Genomic DNA, 14910 nt, shown 5'->3' with positions numbered 1-14910 from the left:
AATTGGCTACTGTTTTTTTTAAAGTGTACAGTTCAACACAATTAGATATCCTCGCGTCCAAAAATACCTTGCCACCATAAGCATGAGTTGATTTCCCTAAGCCCAGAGAAGCGGCGCCATGTGTCTAGTCATATTCGAAAAACGAGTGAACGAAAATGGTTGAGCCGTGCACGAGTGTTCGACGGTGTCTTGACGTAAAACTAAACCCTTTTTTTTTAGTTATAGCATAAAGAACATTGTCTGTAGTCCATTCCTTTAACTGTGGACGCCCCGAAGATCATGTATAAAGTTATTTCTGTCTGATATTTTTGTTGCATGCAATCATAGAGACTTCAGAAACTGAGAGAGAGAGAGAGAGAGAGAGAGAATAAGGTTGAAAGAAAGGCAGGGAGGTCAACCATGGCTGAGCCCAGTAGGCTACCTTGCACTGGGGAGAGGGTAAGGGGAATAAAAGTTAGAGAGAGAGAGGAACGAAATGTCACTCATGCCGTTGACAAAACGGCAGTTATATGCTTAACATTACAGACAGTGAGTCACATCCGTGTCTTAATCAATTAAGCCCATTCGTTGCATTTATTTGTATGCGCGGTTCCATGCACCCAAAATCTTGCCGATAGTGAAGCCGTGATGGTGCCGCTTGCGCTCAAGCAGCAGACTTCTGAAGGCTTGCGAGAACTGGAGTAATGGTGACAAGCAGTTGCAACACGCTTCGAGCTGTCGGTGTCTGCATCTTTCTCAGCAGCACGCGCATAGCACTGACCAGGGCGCTAACCATGGCTATGAGTTGTCCTTTGTCCGTCAAATTATGAGGTACCAATGAAGAGTCCTTCCCTGTCGAAATCTGGTGCCTCTCATCAGGCGCTTGTATCTTTGGGAGTTCGGGCCAAGCGTCACCCGCATTGCTGGCAGAGACATCATTTTCCTTTAAAACGACTGCGTTCTGACTGGGGAATAAGGATGAAGCGTCTGCTCCACTGCCAGCAGAGGTGCCTTTGTTCTTGAAACCGACAGCACTTGGCCGGAGTGGGGGAGGTGGGAGTGCTTTTGGACGTGCTTCGCGAGGCGACGAGGTTTTGGTGGCTTTGGTGCAGCGCCGGCGACGGGACAGTCGTCGCGTAATGGATACAGCTGCTTCTCGGTATGAGATGTCATCTCGGGCCCTTTTCTTTAGTATTGTTAGCTCCTTTCAAATAAAAGGACAGCCCTTCGATGAGGCATCATGTGCCCTCATCGGAGGAGCACTTCATTGTAGTTTGAGCACTTCATAGTCGTGGCCTGGCACGTATCCTTGTTGTGGTGCCCAGTGCATGGGGAACAGATAGTAGAGTTCATGCACACACCCCTTACGTGACCTAGCTTCATACACCTCCAGCACTGAAGTGGCTTTGGTATAAACGGACGAACTGCGTGTCGGAAGTAACCCATTTTTACGTGTGATGGAGGTGATTCCCCCTAAATGTAATTATTACGCATCGTGATGTCCCGATGACGTACACTTGTAATCTTGGCATCTTCCGAAGCCGGCCTAATCAAGACTGGTAGGTGGAAGTTGGTAATGGCTTCGGCAACATGATATATCACCCCAGTGCTTACTTCTTTGCCCAGCGGTATACGAGAGTGGACTTTCATTCCATTACGTTCCGTTACGTCACGCAATCTGTCAAGCGTAGTCACATGATTGACGTCAATCACTAGGATGTTTTTGTGGCTATTCACTCTGACTTCCTTCACTTCGTTCGGCACCAGTGCCTCTAGCTGTACAGACACGGCTTCCCGGTTAAGGCATCTCATGTTGTCAATAGCGAGAACTGACATGAAAAAGATGGTTAATACCTCGGTATTCCGCGAAGATGACAGGGTGGACTCAGTCGAATTGGGTGATGTGCTCAGAAATCATCTCTTTCCAAGTTGAGGAGTACACATATGGGTACCACCACACTTTGAGACAACTGTTTAATTTCTCGAGTTCATAACTTTTTACTTTTTGTTGATGCAGCCACCTTTGAATCCTCTGAAGCTTTTTTGCTGTGATTTTAGCGGGACGGCTCAGTCCTCTCCCAAAGTTGAGCATGAAGCATTTGAAGTCGTTAAACATTTTTTGTCTAAACACAGACTTACTCAAGAATTCGGTAGCACGTGTGTGAGGTCCACGGAATGGCTTTCAGCTCTCCCATAGTAGAGTACCTGGTACTCTGAACCTACCAAATCATGAAACTTCACCACCTTTTAATACAAAAAGGCCACGACATCGTCTTTCGGTGGTTACCTGGCCATTGTGGCATAGGCGGGAATGATTCTGCAGATCATGGTGCTTGCACGTCACATGAAGAAGCAAACCGTTCCAATTCCGCTTTCAAGAGTGGACGCGGCGAGGCAGATTCGTCAACTGGCCCGCAGTCTCACACTGACTTAGTGGAACACACCAAGCATACGACGTACAAGACTGCACGAGCTTGACCCTTCACTACAACTCCGGCCTCCACCCGGCCTACATTGACGTGAAGCTTCGCGTCTCTATCGCCTTTGTCTTGGAGTTGCTTTCACGAAAGCTTACAGCACGTTAATCGGAATTACTGACAGTGTGGCGAGTGATGTTTGCGGCACTGATGAAAATATCGAAGACCTGCGGTGCCACTGTCTTCGATTTGCCTCCGACAGACAAGTACTTACCAACCCAATGCGGCGACTTGATGATCGGCTTCTTTCTGTGCAGGTGCTATTACAGCAACGTCCACATGCCTCGACAGCTCACGAGGCAGTGAAAGCCCTGCTGTGTTTCCTGAGAAAGACAGGCTTGTGTGAACGCCTCTGACATGCCATGGAGTTCTACACGCTGCAGTGAAATTACTGTCAGTCTTTCTTTTTTTTTTATTTTCCCTATCTTCCCTCTTTCTCATCTTTCTTGTGCCCTTCCCTAATCCCGCGGTGTAGGGAAGCTAGCCGGATGTCTTTCTGGTTAACCTCCCTGCCTTCTCCCTTTTGTTGCTTCCTCCTGAATCGTTACCCACTTTTTCTTTACACACAGCGCAGGAAGCCAAATAATTCAGTTTTGCTAAAGCTCTTCCAATTGGTGCATTGTTGGAACTGAGGAGGTTGAAACTTTGATATAAACCTATAACTAGGACGAAATATGCGTTCTTCGAGCTTGTACGAAGCGTGGTATGTGAAGTGAACTGAGCATTTGCTCGCACGAATTCTATACTTTTTAAAGTTGACTAATTATTATTCGACGTTGATTAGTGTTCGCTACTCACGCTGTAACGATGCATTGTTGTAATAATTTAAGCGAAGTTAAGGCAATGTAGGCTAGTCATCTTATGACGATGTGTGATTATGGCAGGTGAAGTTCAGCACCCTGTGACAATGTAGGAGTATAACAATGTAATATACCCGCCCCATAATATTATAAAACTATATTATTCTAGGAAAATAATGCAAGTCTACCACTACACTCATGTATCTCTATGCAATATGTTTTCCAAGGTATGCACCACCACTCTCAACAGGAACCTTCTACCACAGTTTTTATGTTTGTCGTTTAGGACAGTCGTAGCACGCGCTGAAACAAAATTTACTCTCATCAAATGTATACAAAACGTCAAGATCTTCTCATTAGCAACATTGTAAATTTATTACCTAGCTAGATATCAAAAACAAGCTAAAATGTCAAAATTTAGTTTTTCAGGAACGCATCTGTTTTATTTATGCCCTAAAATCTTCTACAGGGCTTGCTAGATTCTGGAAATAAGCCATTGTGCTTTGCATACTGCTCCTCTAGATTAAAGCAGATACCGCATGAACAGATGGGAGTCTGTTCTACGCGCTGTTCTCGGAGGCAGATTTGCAGATGCTGTGCCATTTTTAATATCGCTACAACCACCTAACCATGTCGACGATGTCTTAACCATTTCTTACGAACATGAAACAGCTCTATACAAACCTACACACAAGCCTAACAAGAGATAAGGTCCTGAGGTGGCGATGTATTCAAACCAGGGTTTATCATCATCACTTATATTACGCAATTTTAGGGGCAAAGCTTCTCTTAGCCTAACCTTGTCACTGGTCACGCGTAACCGACAGTAGAAGAGACGAGAAAGAAAAGCAGGCAAAAAAAATCGAAGGCCATTTTTCGTCTCATTTACTAGATGGCGTTACTATGCCACTACTCTCCGATTGGCTGCTGTGCGCGCTTTGCCTTAGTGCACGGGGAACGAGTGCCTCTCCCAATCTCTGAATCGTCGCCGTACGTGTCGGATCATTGGTGGGGCATGGACGAAACGAAGCAGTGGGCGCGAAGGGCTCGAAGTGCCGCTACTCTCCAATTAGCTGCTGTCCGCGCTTTGCCTGAGTGCATGGAGAACGAGTGCCTCTCTCAGTCTCCTGGATAGTCACTGCTCGGGACGGATCGTTGGTGGGGAATGGACGAAGCAGAGTGGCGGAACCGCTGAAGAAGCTTGCATTCAGCTTCCTTGGCTCGCGTCTTGTTGACGTCACCCGCGCACCGTCTGCATTTTCGAACGGGATCGGGTGCATGGGCGCCTGCACAGGCTTACGGACACAAGGACAAACCAACGAACCAACGACCGACCAACGACCGACCAACGACCGACCAACGACCGACCAACGACCGACCAACGACCAACCGACGGACCGACTGGACGTACGGACGGATGGACGAATGAACGAACGAATGAATGAATGACCGCAGGCTTCGGCCTGCTCATCATCATCATTCACTCCAATAATATTCTGCGATTTTTGAAGGTCAGATGCAGTTATCAGTTTCGAAAGACCTAAAAGACAAAGTTGCCGAGCCCAACATTGCAGTACAAGTGTCACGGCGTGACTTCGGCTGAGAGGTTGAATGTTCGAATCACAATCCGTAGGTTAGTGGTTCGAATCCTGCTGTCGGTGCGACTTCCAACTAAAATTTGCCAAAGCGTTCAAGTTTCATTTTTTTCATGTTTCATGACAGTCCATTTTGTGGAACTTGGTGGCACGAAAACCCCCAGGCTTCACGGTTCCATGCCGCCAAGTTGCCGTGAGTATGAGTGTGAAAAAATTTCATAAAAAAATTCTGTTGGCAACAAAGCCGAAAGCTGGACTTGATCCACGGACCTTCCGGTTATAAAACAAACACTTGGCCTATCAGCCGATATCATGCCATGATTCTCAACCTGCAATGTCAGGCTCAGGTTCTTCCTTTTTTGTATCTTTCGAAAGTTATAAGCGCATATGACCTTCAAAAAATCTCGAAAAACTTTGTCTGAATCGGCATATTGATGCATTTTAATGGCTCCGACATGGAAACTAAAAGTTTAATTTGAAGAATAGGCAAGAAAAGGTGCATCGCCCTAGTCACACGTTTGTTTCATAACCAGGAGGCCACTGGTTCGATTACTGCTGTCGGCCTGATTTGTGGGATTCGAATAAGCGACCTTTCATTTATGAAACGAACATGCGCCTAGGGATGTGCGTTGTTTTGACCCATAGTTGAAATTAGATGGCTCATTTCCATGTCGGAGCCACTATAATTGCATCGATTTGCCAAATCAGGTGATCTTTCTCGAGATTTAGGGCAAAGCTCCTCTTAGTCTAACCTTCTCACTGGTCACGCGCCACCGAGAGAAGAGACGAGAAAGAAAAAGAGGCAAAAGAAATGTGTGACCATTTCTCGTCTCATTTCACAGATGGCGTTACTCTTCCTCTACTATCTGAAGTGCCGCTACTCTCCGATTAGCTGCGGCAAGCACTTTGGCTGAGTGCGTAGAGAACGAGTACCTGTTTCATGGATCGTCGCCGTACGTGAACGGATCGTTGCTGTGGCACGGACAAAGCTGAGCGGCGGGCGCGTTGAAGACGCTTGCACTCGGGTTCCTTGGCTCACGTGTCATCGGTGTTACCCGTATGCCGTCTGCATTGTCGAACGTGGTCGGACGCAGGCATGGACGTACGGACACACGGACAGATGGACAGACGGATGGACTCTTTGCCCAACTCATCATCGTTCCCTCCGCGGATATGCTGTGATTTTTTTGAAACCTTCTTGATTACATGTAACAAAACTCACGTCCTTAATGGTTTCTGCCCTTCGCTTGGTCCCAGGGGCTGCTCAAGCCTGCCGAAACCTGATAGAAACAGAAATGGCCTTAAAACAGACGTTGCAGCAGTGAAAGCAGCGACTTGTCCAGCTCTGACCTGGCGAAAAAATTCCGCCATATCCACGAAGTGAATGATGATGAGTGGGCGAAGCTCCGGAGGTAAACCTGGTAAACCATGAATCCTCTGTACATTTTGCCCACTCGATTTTATTACATCGCTCCCCCTAGCGTACGTCGCCGCACTAAATCGAACGATTGCCTTCAACCAATGACACGCGCCATATGTGACATCATTCCTATTTTATAAGATCTCGCGTCTTTCATCAACTACAAGTACCGCTTTCTAGTTTATAACATCTTGGATCTTTCCATCATCAGCTACAAGTACCACCATCTAGTAAACACCACAAGAACTAAACGAGAGGTGGCTACATACAGGAGACGGTACCGCCATTTAGTGAACACTGCAAGAACTAAACTAGAGGTGGCTACATACAGGGGACGGTACCGCCATCTAGTGAACACTGCAAGAACTAAACTAGAGGTGGCTACATACAGGCTACAGGGGACGCACAGCCCACGCCCTAAGGAGCTTCGCCCCTAAAAGAAAAGGCTGATCGGCAAGGTGAGAAGGTGTCTAATTGACTGCCATGCAAAATGGCTGCCATCTGTCGAAGGTTTGACGAAGCTACCAATTAGGCGCCATGTTAGCGGCTTGTGTCTGATATAAACTGCTGTAGTTCCTATAGCTTCTTGTTTGTATCTGCTTTGTTAATGGGCAATCGAGGCATAAAAAAGTCAGACAAGTGCGTAAGGACCTGTATTCGTTAGCGGTGTTTCTTAGTTGCGACTTTGACAGCTATTACGGGTAGAGAACTGTCTCGAAATCATGAAAAAGTATGTGTGTCACCGAGTCACGTGAGAGCCTGCCGTTTTCAAGAATGAAGCTTTACGCTTGTTATAAATTTTGTATGTCTGTTTTCAATGCACCGCGGCTAGGCACAGCAATGACACTAAGAAAGTGCTGTTAACCACGTCAAAGCGCAACCAATGGTAGCACAGCCTCGTTTGAATTTAACACATATACCGCAACAGCATTTTTTCCCTGTTTCATAAGAAAAGCGCCTGACTCTTGAAGCCCCCGTTACTATTTTCTTAGAACAAAGAGGTGAATACCGGATTTTTCCGAGGAGGATCAAGTTTTGGGCAAACTGATATGTGCTCTTAGTGCACAAATGTAGGAGGGGTGGTTGTTCAGTACATCCGGACCGGCTCTTTGAATTCGGTAATGATAGCACATCAAATGCTTGAGAAATGAAGCATTACGTGCGCTAGGCATGTCACCAAACGCTACCATCTAAAATTCCGCAGTCGAAGGAAACAGCATAAAGCACGTTCCAACCAAATAAGTTTGTTCGCTGATAATCAATGACACACACGGGCTGCCTGTCTAACATTTATTTGCTATCCTAAGTATGGTTTTCAAAAGTAGCACAGGTATGCACGAGTACACACGATGCAGCTCGTATACACGAAGTTATTTTTTCCGGTTCCTGCAAGCACATGGCGCGAAAAAATTCTCGTCTCAGCGTGACACCTGTGCTCTGATCAGTAGCGATGCTGTCACATGCCGCATTTATTAGGCACGCCAAACAAAAAGGCTTGGCTAGTCGTAAGCAGTAGGTAGAGCACCTGCTTCTAGAGAGCCACGAGCAAATCTAATTACCCAAAGGTTAATTTCCTGCATACCTTTTTCAGCATCTCAATTTCTTTAATCTGTGTAATCCGACACATGAAAACATAACGGAATTGGCGTTACCATGAGCCGTGACATGCTGATACCCACGCTCCGTGTGTGCAGATGTGACGCTGCGTGCGCGTTTAGCCTTTTTCACGGCGTAAATTGAGCACAGCGGCTGCTTGTTGGCTGATGATTGTGCATAAGTTTTATAAAGGGGTTAGAACCAGTGGGAACCTAGACTAAAGCCGCATCCATAAATAATACGTTCCTATAAAGATTTTCTCTCTTGTGTCGCACAACTCCGGTGCTATTTAAATGTACCAATAGGTGCCGCTTGCATAATTTTGTAGTTCTTTATGGCCGAGTTTCAAGTTATATTAAAATAATTGAAGACATAGAATAACAAGTCAACTCGTACAGTTACAAGGCACCTGTTTCTTCCTTTCAAATACGTAAAAGTTTTATCAATCTCAAAAATACAATGTGCTGCAATTATTGAGGAAAACTCTCCTTTATTGAATAACAACTGAGGCAAATTCTTATCCTAAGCTATACCAAAAATATTTCTTTAAAAAAAGTCTAGTGCTTTCACGATATAGAGCAACGTGATATCTCCCAAGTGGAAGGAAGTGGTTAATTCGAAATAATCGTATGTTCGACTCACAATTTCCAGGGCAGTTGAGTTGAGATGCAGGGCGTAGAGGAACTGCAGGTCACCCCTGAGGTTCGCGGGCAGCTTCTTCTGGGCTTCGAGCGCACACTCGCGAATCATTGTCTGTCTGGCACGCACCCACTGTGAATAGAACGACATGCGAAATTCCAGGTCACGTGCTCTTTCAGCGGTAACACTTCAGTAGTAGGCGCTTTGGCGTAATTTATTTACTTATTTATTTATTCATTTATTTATTTATTCACTTATTGAAATTGCTTGAAAGGCACCAATATTGGAGCATTGTCTGAGGGGGTGGGCAGGCTGAGGGGAATCACATAAGTAGCGCTTATATCAGGAGCATAAGAACAAGATTGTACGGCGACTTGAAAGGTGCACTAAAGAGAAACAAATTTACATCATCTTCCGCTAAAGGAAACCATGTGTGGAATCGTAGTAGCGGGGACATGCTGAACGGCAACAACAGAAACTCGTCTACGTCACCTTAAGCAGGTGCCCCACCATTCAGAGTCTCTCACTGACTAATGCTGCCGGTCACCAACACTGGCAGTGATCATGACTGTAGCACTGCTAAATAGTCGGTCTCTCAATGCATACGCCACATACATCAAACGCGATAACTAAAGCAGACAGGCTCAGTCTCATGGAAACATGGAACGCCACAAGACCAACGATCAACGCCTACGAACAAAGCAGATGCACTTTGTCTCACGAAAACGTTGCCTTCGCCACTGACACGGGAGAGGGAAAGCGTAAAAGGGGGCTGGGATGAGCATAAGCAGTTGGGGAGCGGACACATGAGGGAAAGATGGACACAGCCCCGAGCAAAAGCTGCTTCACATCTAAGACGTCTTTTCGCGTACTACCAACTTACGCATTCACGATATCAAAATCACGCCGCTTGACGTCGAAAGATGCGGAAAAATATAAATAAAAAACGTGTGGGTAGCGACGCCACCTTGAGGTTCCCGCAACTAACACAATGACGCCACAGATTTAGACGGTGTCCACTGGGCCGTACGTAGTTCGTGGTCGGTAAAAATGAAGTACATTGCCTTCTGAGACGGCAATAGAATTACCGTATCAAATTTCAGCAAACGGGCAATAGGACTCGAGAAAAGTCGCGCCAGGTGGAATCATATAGAAACTATCGAATGCAATGTTGTATAGATGACAGACAATGATGGCATTGTGCGGGATTTTTAGGGGCAAAGCTCCTTAAAGCGGCACCCGTTCGTCCCACGTCGTAGTACGTAACGTGTCTCACGTTTGGACCTTCAAAATGGTGCCGGTGGGAGATTTCTCCTGTGCGCTGTTGAACAATAAAAAATTCGCAGCGTGCGCGTTAACTAAAAGCCGAATTCTCCTGTCTCGCAATCCCAATTAGCAGCCATTTACATGTACATTGAGCACTATCTGACAAGAAAGGGCTGCTACGTTATACTCGCTGGGAGTAACCTCCTTGGTTTTAAAAAGGTTTAGCGAGCGTTGGGCCGCAGTGCCATGAATACAGTGAACTATAGTATATACCATGAACTCGAGGTGGTCAAAGGAGGGAAATAGACACGAAGCGCAAGCCGTACGAAAGTGTGCGTGTGCCCCCTCTCGTTTAGTCCTTGGAATGTCCGCTGGATGGCGGTGCTTCTAACCCATTCACCGCGGAGCCAAATGGGTTAGAGTGAAACAGACGTGTTCAGAGCACCTCTGGGTTCTGGGCACAGTAGGTGGAAAGGAAACGTGGCTAGGGGTAGCCTACTTGTGGACGGGGAATAACTGCAGAGAAAAGAATCAGGAGATAGTGGATTGCATGAGTGCGGATATTAAGGAATTTGGTAATGGGGCCGAAATCATCCTTCTAGGGGACATGAATGCCCACATACATGACCTTGACGGATATTCAGACACCAATGGGAAGTTATTACTAGATCTTTGCGAGCAACATAGTCTGGAGATAGTTAACACGGGGCCTAAATGTGACGGCCAGATCACATGGGAAGTCGGAAACAAGCAATCAAGTATTGATTATTGTCTCATGACTGAAGGAATTTACCACAAACTGACAGAAATGAGGATAGACGAGGAAGGCATTAACAGCTTGGGTAGTGATCATAAACGAATAACATTACAAATGGGATACGAAACTAAAAATATGAGCGTGGAATCAAAGTCTGGCAGCTCGTATTTAAATGACAAACAAATAATAAATATAGCCGCAAGGGTCGAGGAAGAAGTAGGCGAAATACCAGGCAAGGACTGGGAGTATAGGGAGCTGTTACATCTAATGACGAAGGAGATAGGGAAAGAGAAGAAAACTGTTTGCTGGAAAGGAAAAAGGAAGCCAAAAAGTTGGTGGAACAAGGAAATCCGGGAGGCGATCGAGAAGCGACGCGAAGCATCACGGGAGCATAGAAAGGCAAAAAAGGAGAAGCGGCCGCAGGACGAAGTCAAAAAAATATGGGAAATATATTTGGAGAAAAAATCCCTTGTACAGAAATTGGTAGAGGCAAAAATTAAAGGTGAAAGTGAACGCTGGATGACAGAGATACACGAAAAAAAGGAGGCCGCGCCTAGGATTTTTTGGAGCCACATAAAGGCGCTAGGTAGGAAGTCTGTCACAACGCAACAACATATTCTAGATGAAGGAGGAAATCAATTGGAAGGGTACGAAGCGCTAGGTTACATACAAAAGGTAACAGCCGATTCGTTTCAAAAGAGCGTCCAGGGGATCTCCCCGGTGAGTAAAAGTGTGGCGGAGAAAGCAACAGAGGAAGAGCTAGTACTTGATAATTTCAACTGGAAAAAGGCCGAAGGAAAAATTCCAAAGTGCACTGCCGCGGGTTTAGATGGGATTCCCGTTAGCCTCATTAACGAACTAGGACATAACACTAAAGAAGCATTGTTAAAAGCAGTAGAAAAAAGCTTAAAGGACGGACAAATACCGGACAGTTGGCGACAAAGTAGAATGAACTTAATCTATAAAGGCAAGGGAGAAAAGGACAAGATTCGCTCGTATAGACCACTAACCATTACATCGGTACTATACAGGTTGGCGATGCAAGCAGTAAAAATGAAAATAGAAACATGGGCCGAACATAACGATATTTTGGGAGAACTTCAGAACGGATTTCGAGTCGACAGGCGGTTAGACGATAACCTGTTTGTTCTCACTCAGTGTATAGAAATATCTAAAATAGAGAATAGGCCCTTGTACGTGGCTTTTCTAGACATCACTGGGGCATACGACAACGTTAATCAGGAAATTTTGTGGGATATATTGAAAGGAATGGGCATGGGCGACGACTGTATACAGCTTTTGAGGGAGATATACCGAGAAAATACAGTTTGCATAGAGTGGGAAGGAATGCGTAGCAAAGAGAACGTTGAGGTTAGCAGGGGTCTGAGACAGGGATGTCCTTTGTCCCCACTGTTATTCATGCTGTACATGGGGAGTATGGAAAAAGCGCTAGAAGGTAGCAACATTGGTTTTAATCTGTCACACAAACAGGGCGGCATGATGATTGAGCAGAAGCTTCCAGGTTTATTTTATGCGGACGATATCGTCTTGTTTGCGGACAGTCGAGATGATATACAGCAGCTGGCGAATATATGCGGAAGGGAAGGTGAAGCTCTTGGACTAGGATTCAGTGTAACGAAGTGTGGATTGATGGTATTCAATGATCCCTGTGATCAGACGGTGTCCATACAAGGCCAAGAAATACCGAGGGTAAGTGAATACAAGTACCTTGGAGTATGGGTAAATGAGAGTGATAGATACATGGAGGTACAGGAAAAAGCCTCGGCAGCAAAAGGAAAGAGGAATGCGGCAATAATGAAGCACAGAGCGTTGTGGGGATACAATAGGTATGAGGTGCTTCGAGGTCTGTGGAAGGGTGTAATGGTTCCAGGGCTTACTTTTGGGAACTCAGTGGTGTGCATGAGGGCAGAGGTGCAATCGGGAATGGATGTAAATCAAAGGACTGTGGGACGCCTCGCGTTGGGTGCTCACGGGAAGACGACAAACGAGGCTGTAAAGGGCGATATGGGGTGGGCAGGTTTTGAGGCGAGGGAAGCGCAGAGCAAAATAAGGTTCGAAGAAAGGCTAAGAAATATGAAGGAGAGTAGATGGGCAGAGAAGGTGTTCCGTTATTTGTATAGGAAGAGCGTGGACACACAGTGGAGAAAAAGAACTAGAAGACTCACTAGTAAATATACGGCTGGTATTGTGAGCCATATGTCAACAAAGAGCGTTAAGGGAAAAGTCAGGGAGGCGGAGAGGATTTACTGGATGGCAGCTATGGAGAAAAAACCGGCTTTGAGTAACTACCGAAAGGGCAAAAATGAAATAAGGAGGGAGGCATTTTACGATAATTCAAGGGGTAGCGCTTTACTGTTTGAAGCGATATCGGGTTGCCTTAGAACGCGTAGTTATAAAGCAAGATTCAGTAAAGAAGAAGAACAATGCACATGCTGCGGGAAAGATAAGGAAACGGCGGAGCATGTTCTGATTGAATGTGGAGATATCCACCCAGGTGTACGTTTGGGCACGAGCCTACAGGAAGCCTTGGGTTTTAGGGACAACAATGGAAAGCTGAACACACCCGCGATTGAAATAAGTAAGAGACGGTTAGAGTATTGGTGGCAGAAAATTAGAGAGAAAGGACAAAAATAAATATTGGAAAAATAAAACATGGACAGTGTGCCGTAAATGGCAGAGAACTTAAGCTGAAAATTTACCTTTTTTCCATTAAGATAGAATTTATCGAAGTAGAGGCATTAGGCCAACATAAAAAAAAGAAAAAATGTTTTTTTTTTGTCGAGCCTGGTGGCATACTTGTCACCACCCCGTTATAAAGGGGACGCTCATAGCATCCATCCATCCAATATATGATAAAAAGATGCGAGATGGTGGTACTTGGAGCGTTGACTAGATGGATGAACTGGCACACAGACAGATGCATGAACGGACGCATGGATGGCTGCACAGACGAATGGACGTATGAACGGACGCAGGGGTGGATGCACGGACGAACGCAGGGACGGACGCACAGATGGACGTGCGGACGCACAAACAGACGCACGCACGGACGGGTGGATGGACGCACGGATGGTTACACAGACGGACGCAAGGAAAGATGGAAGCAAGAACGAATGGACGGACGGATGCTTCGCCCCAATCTCCATCATTCACCTCGTGGATATGCTGCCATTTTTTTTCTTAAACACTACGAGGCATGACTACACTATTTCATGTGAAGGTGTTTAAAGAGTTGTTTCTCATAAGAATGCCACATTTGTCTGATGACACAAAAGCAGTGTTACAACAGCCTGTATCACAAACCGAAGTATAAAATGTCGCAGATAAGCTCAATCCTGGTAAATCACTGGACTGACGGTCTGAGTGCTGTGTTTTACACGACATTTAAATGTGAATTATCCGGACTGCTTACAGAAGTCTTTAACGAATCATATAAACTAGATAGTCTGCCACGGTCTTTTAGTGAAGCTCATACTATTTTGATACCCAAGACCAAAGAGACAGACGAGTTCCATCATAGTTCCGTCATAGAAGCTAGTTCCGTCATATCGGCCTATATCATTAACTGACTGTGACTACAAAGTTCTGATGAAAGTACTAGCGCGGCGACTACAGGGTGTCTTGCAAGAAGTGGTTTGTTCTCACGAAACTTGCGGCAATATGGTGCGTTCTATTGTGACCAATATAAATAAACTGCGATGTGTCCTCGAGTGTTGCGGCGCCACTAACGGTCGTGCATGTGGCGATACTGCAGTTCGATCTCGAAAAGGCATTTGACTGTGTCTCTCATGCCTTCATGGTTGCCATACTATACCATGTGAATGTTGGTTCCGTAATCAGAGATGGCGTCGCTTTGGCATATCGCAACTGGAAGACTTGTTCAGTTGTTTATAATTCATTAGGTGCCCCCATTAACTATAGGGGTTGTGTTCATCAGGGATGCCCGCTCAGCCCTATTTTAGATGCGGAGCATCTTATACTCGCGCCTTGTAGTGCGCCGTCCGCACCGCTTCTCAAACATTCGACAGCTGACGCGCGCGCATGCGCCGTCGCGCCGTCGCCCACTCTTCCACCATCTGTGCATCCCTTCCTCCTCTACACACCGCGCGCGCTTCACTCCTCCACCATCTGTGCACCCTTCCTCCTCTACACACCGCGTTCGACATCTACAATTCTCCTGATTCTCCAGTGGACGCGCATGTGGCGTCGCGCTTCGAGAACATTCAACAGCTGACAGTGCATGCGCCGTCGTGCTGTATATATACTCAAGGTCGGCGCTCGCTCGCTCAGTTGCCGCTCGTCGGTTGGTTTGTACGGCGCGTCGACGTCCAAGGTCGCGGTGAAATGAATTCAACGAATC

The 14910-nt window shown here is 46.0% G+C and overlaps 1 protein-coding gene across 2 annotated transcripts in view; it reads right to left on the bottom strand.

Moving 5' to 3' along the window:
* The window catches only part of LOC119173733 (uncharacterized), a 92112-nt gene that overhangs the window by 41378 nt on the left and 35824 nt on the right, over positions 1 to 14910 (bottom strand). For both annotated transcript variants that reach the window (XM_075883098.1, XM_075883099.1), the window contains exon 9: positions 8510 to 8638. In XM_075883098.1, coding sequence (XP_075739213.1) covers positions 8510 to 8638 — 129 coding nt within the window. The remainder of the gene's footprint in view (positions 1 to 8509; positions 8639 to 14910) is intronic.

The sequence above is a fragment of the Rhipicephalus microplus genome, unplaced genomic scaffold (genome assembly GCF_043290135.1).
Source record: "Rhipicephalus microplus isolate Deutch F79 unplaced genomic scaffold, USDA_Rmic scaffold_15, whole genome shotgun sequence".
In the NCBI taxonomy this organism is placed as follows: Eukaryota; Metazoa; Arthropoda; class Arachnida; order Ixodida; family Ixodidae; genus Rhipicephalus; species Rhipicephalus microplus.
The sequence above is the reverse complement of the archived record's forward strand: the minus strand, read 5'-3'. Positions and strand labels throughout refer to the sequence as shown.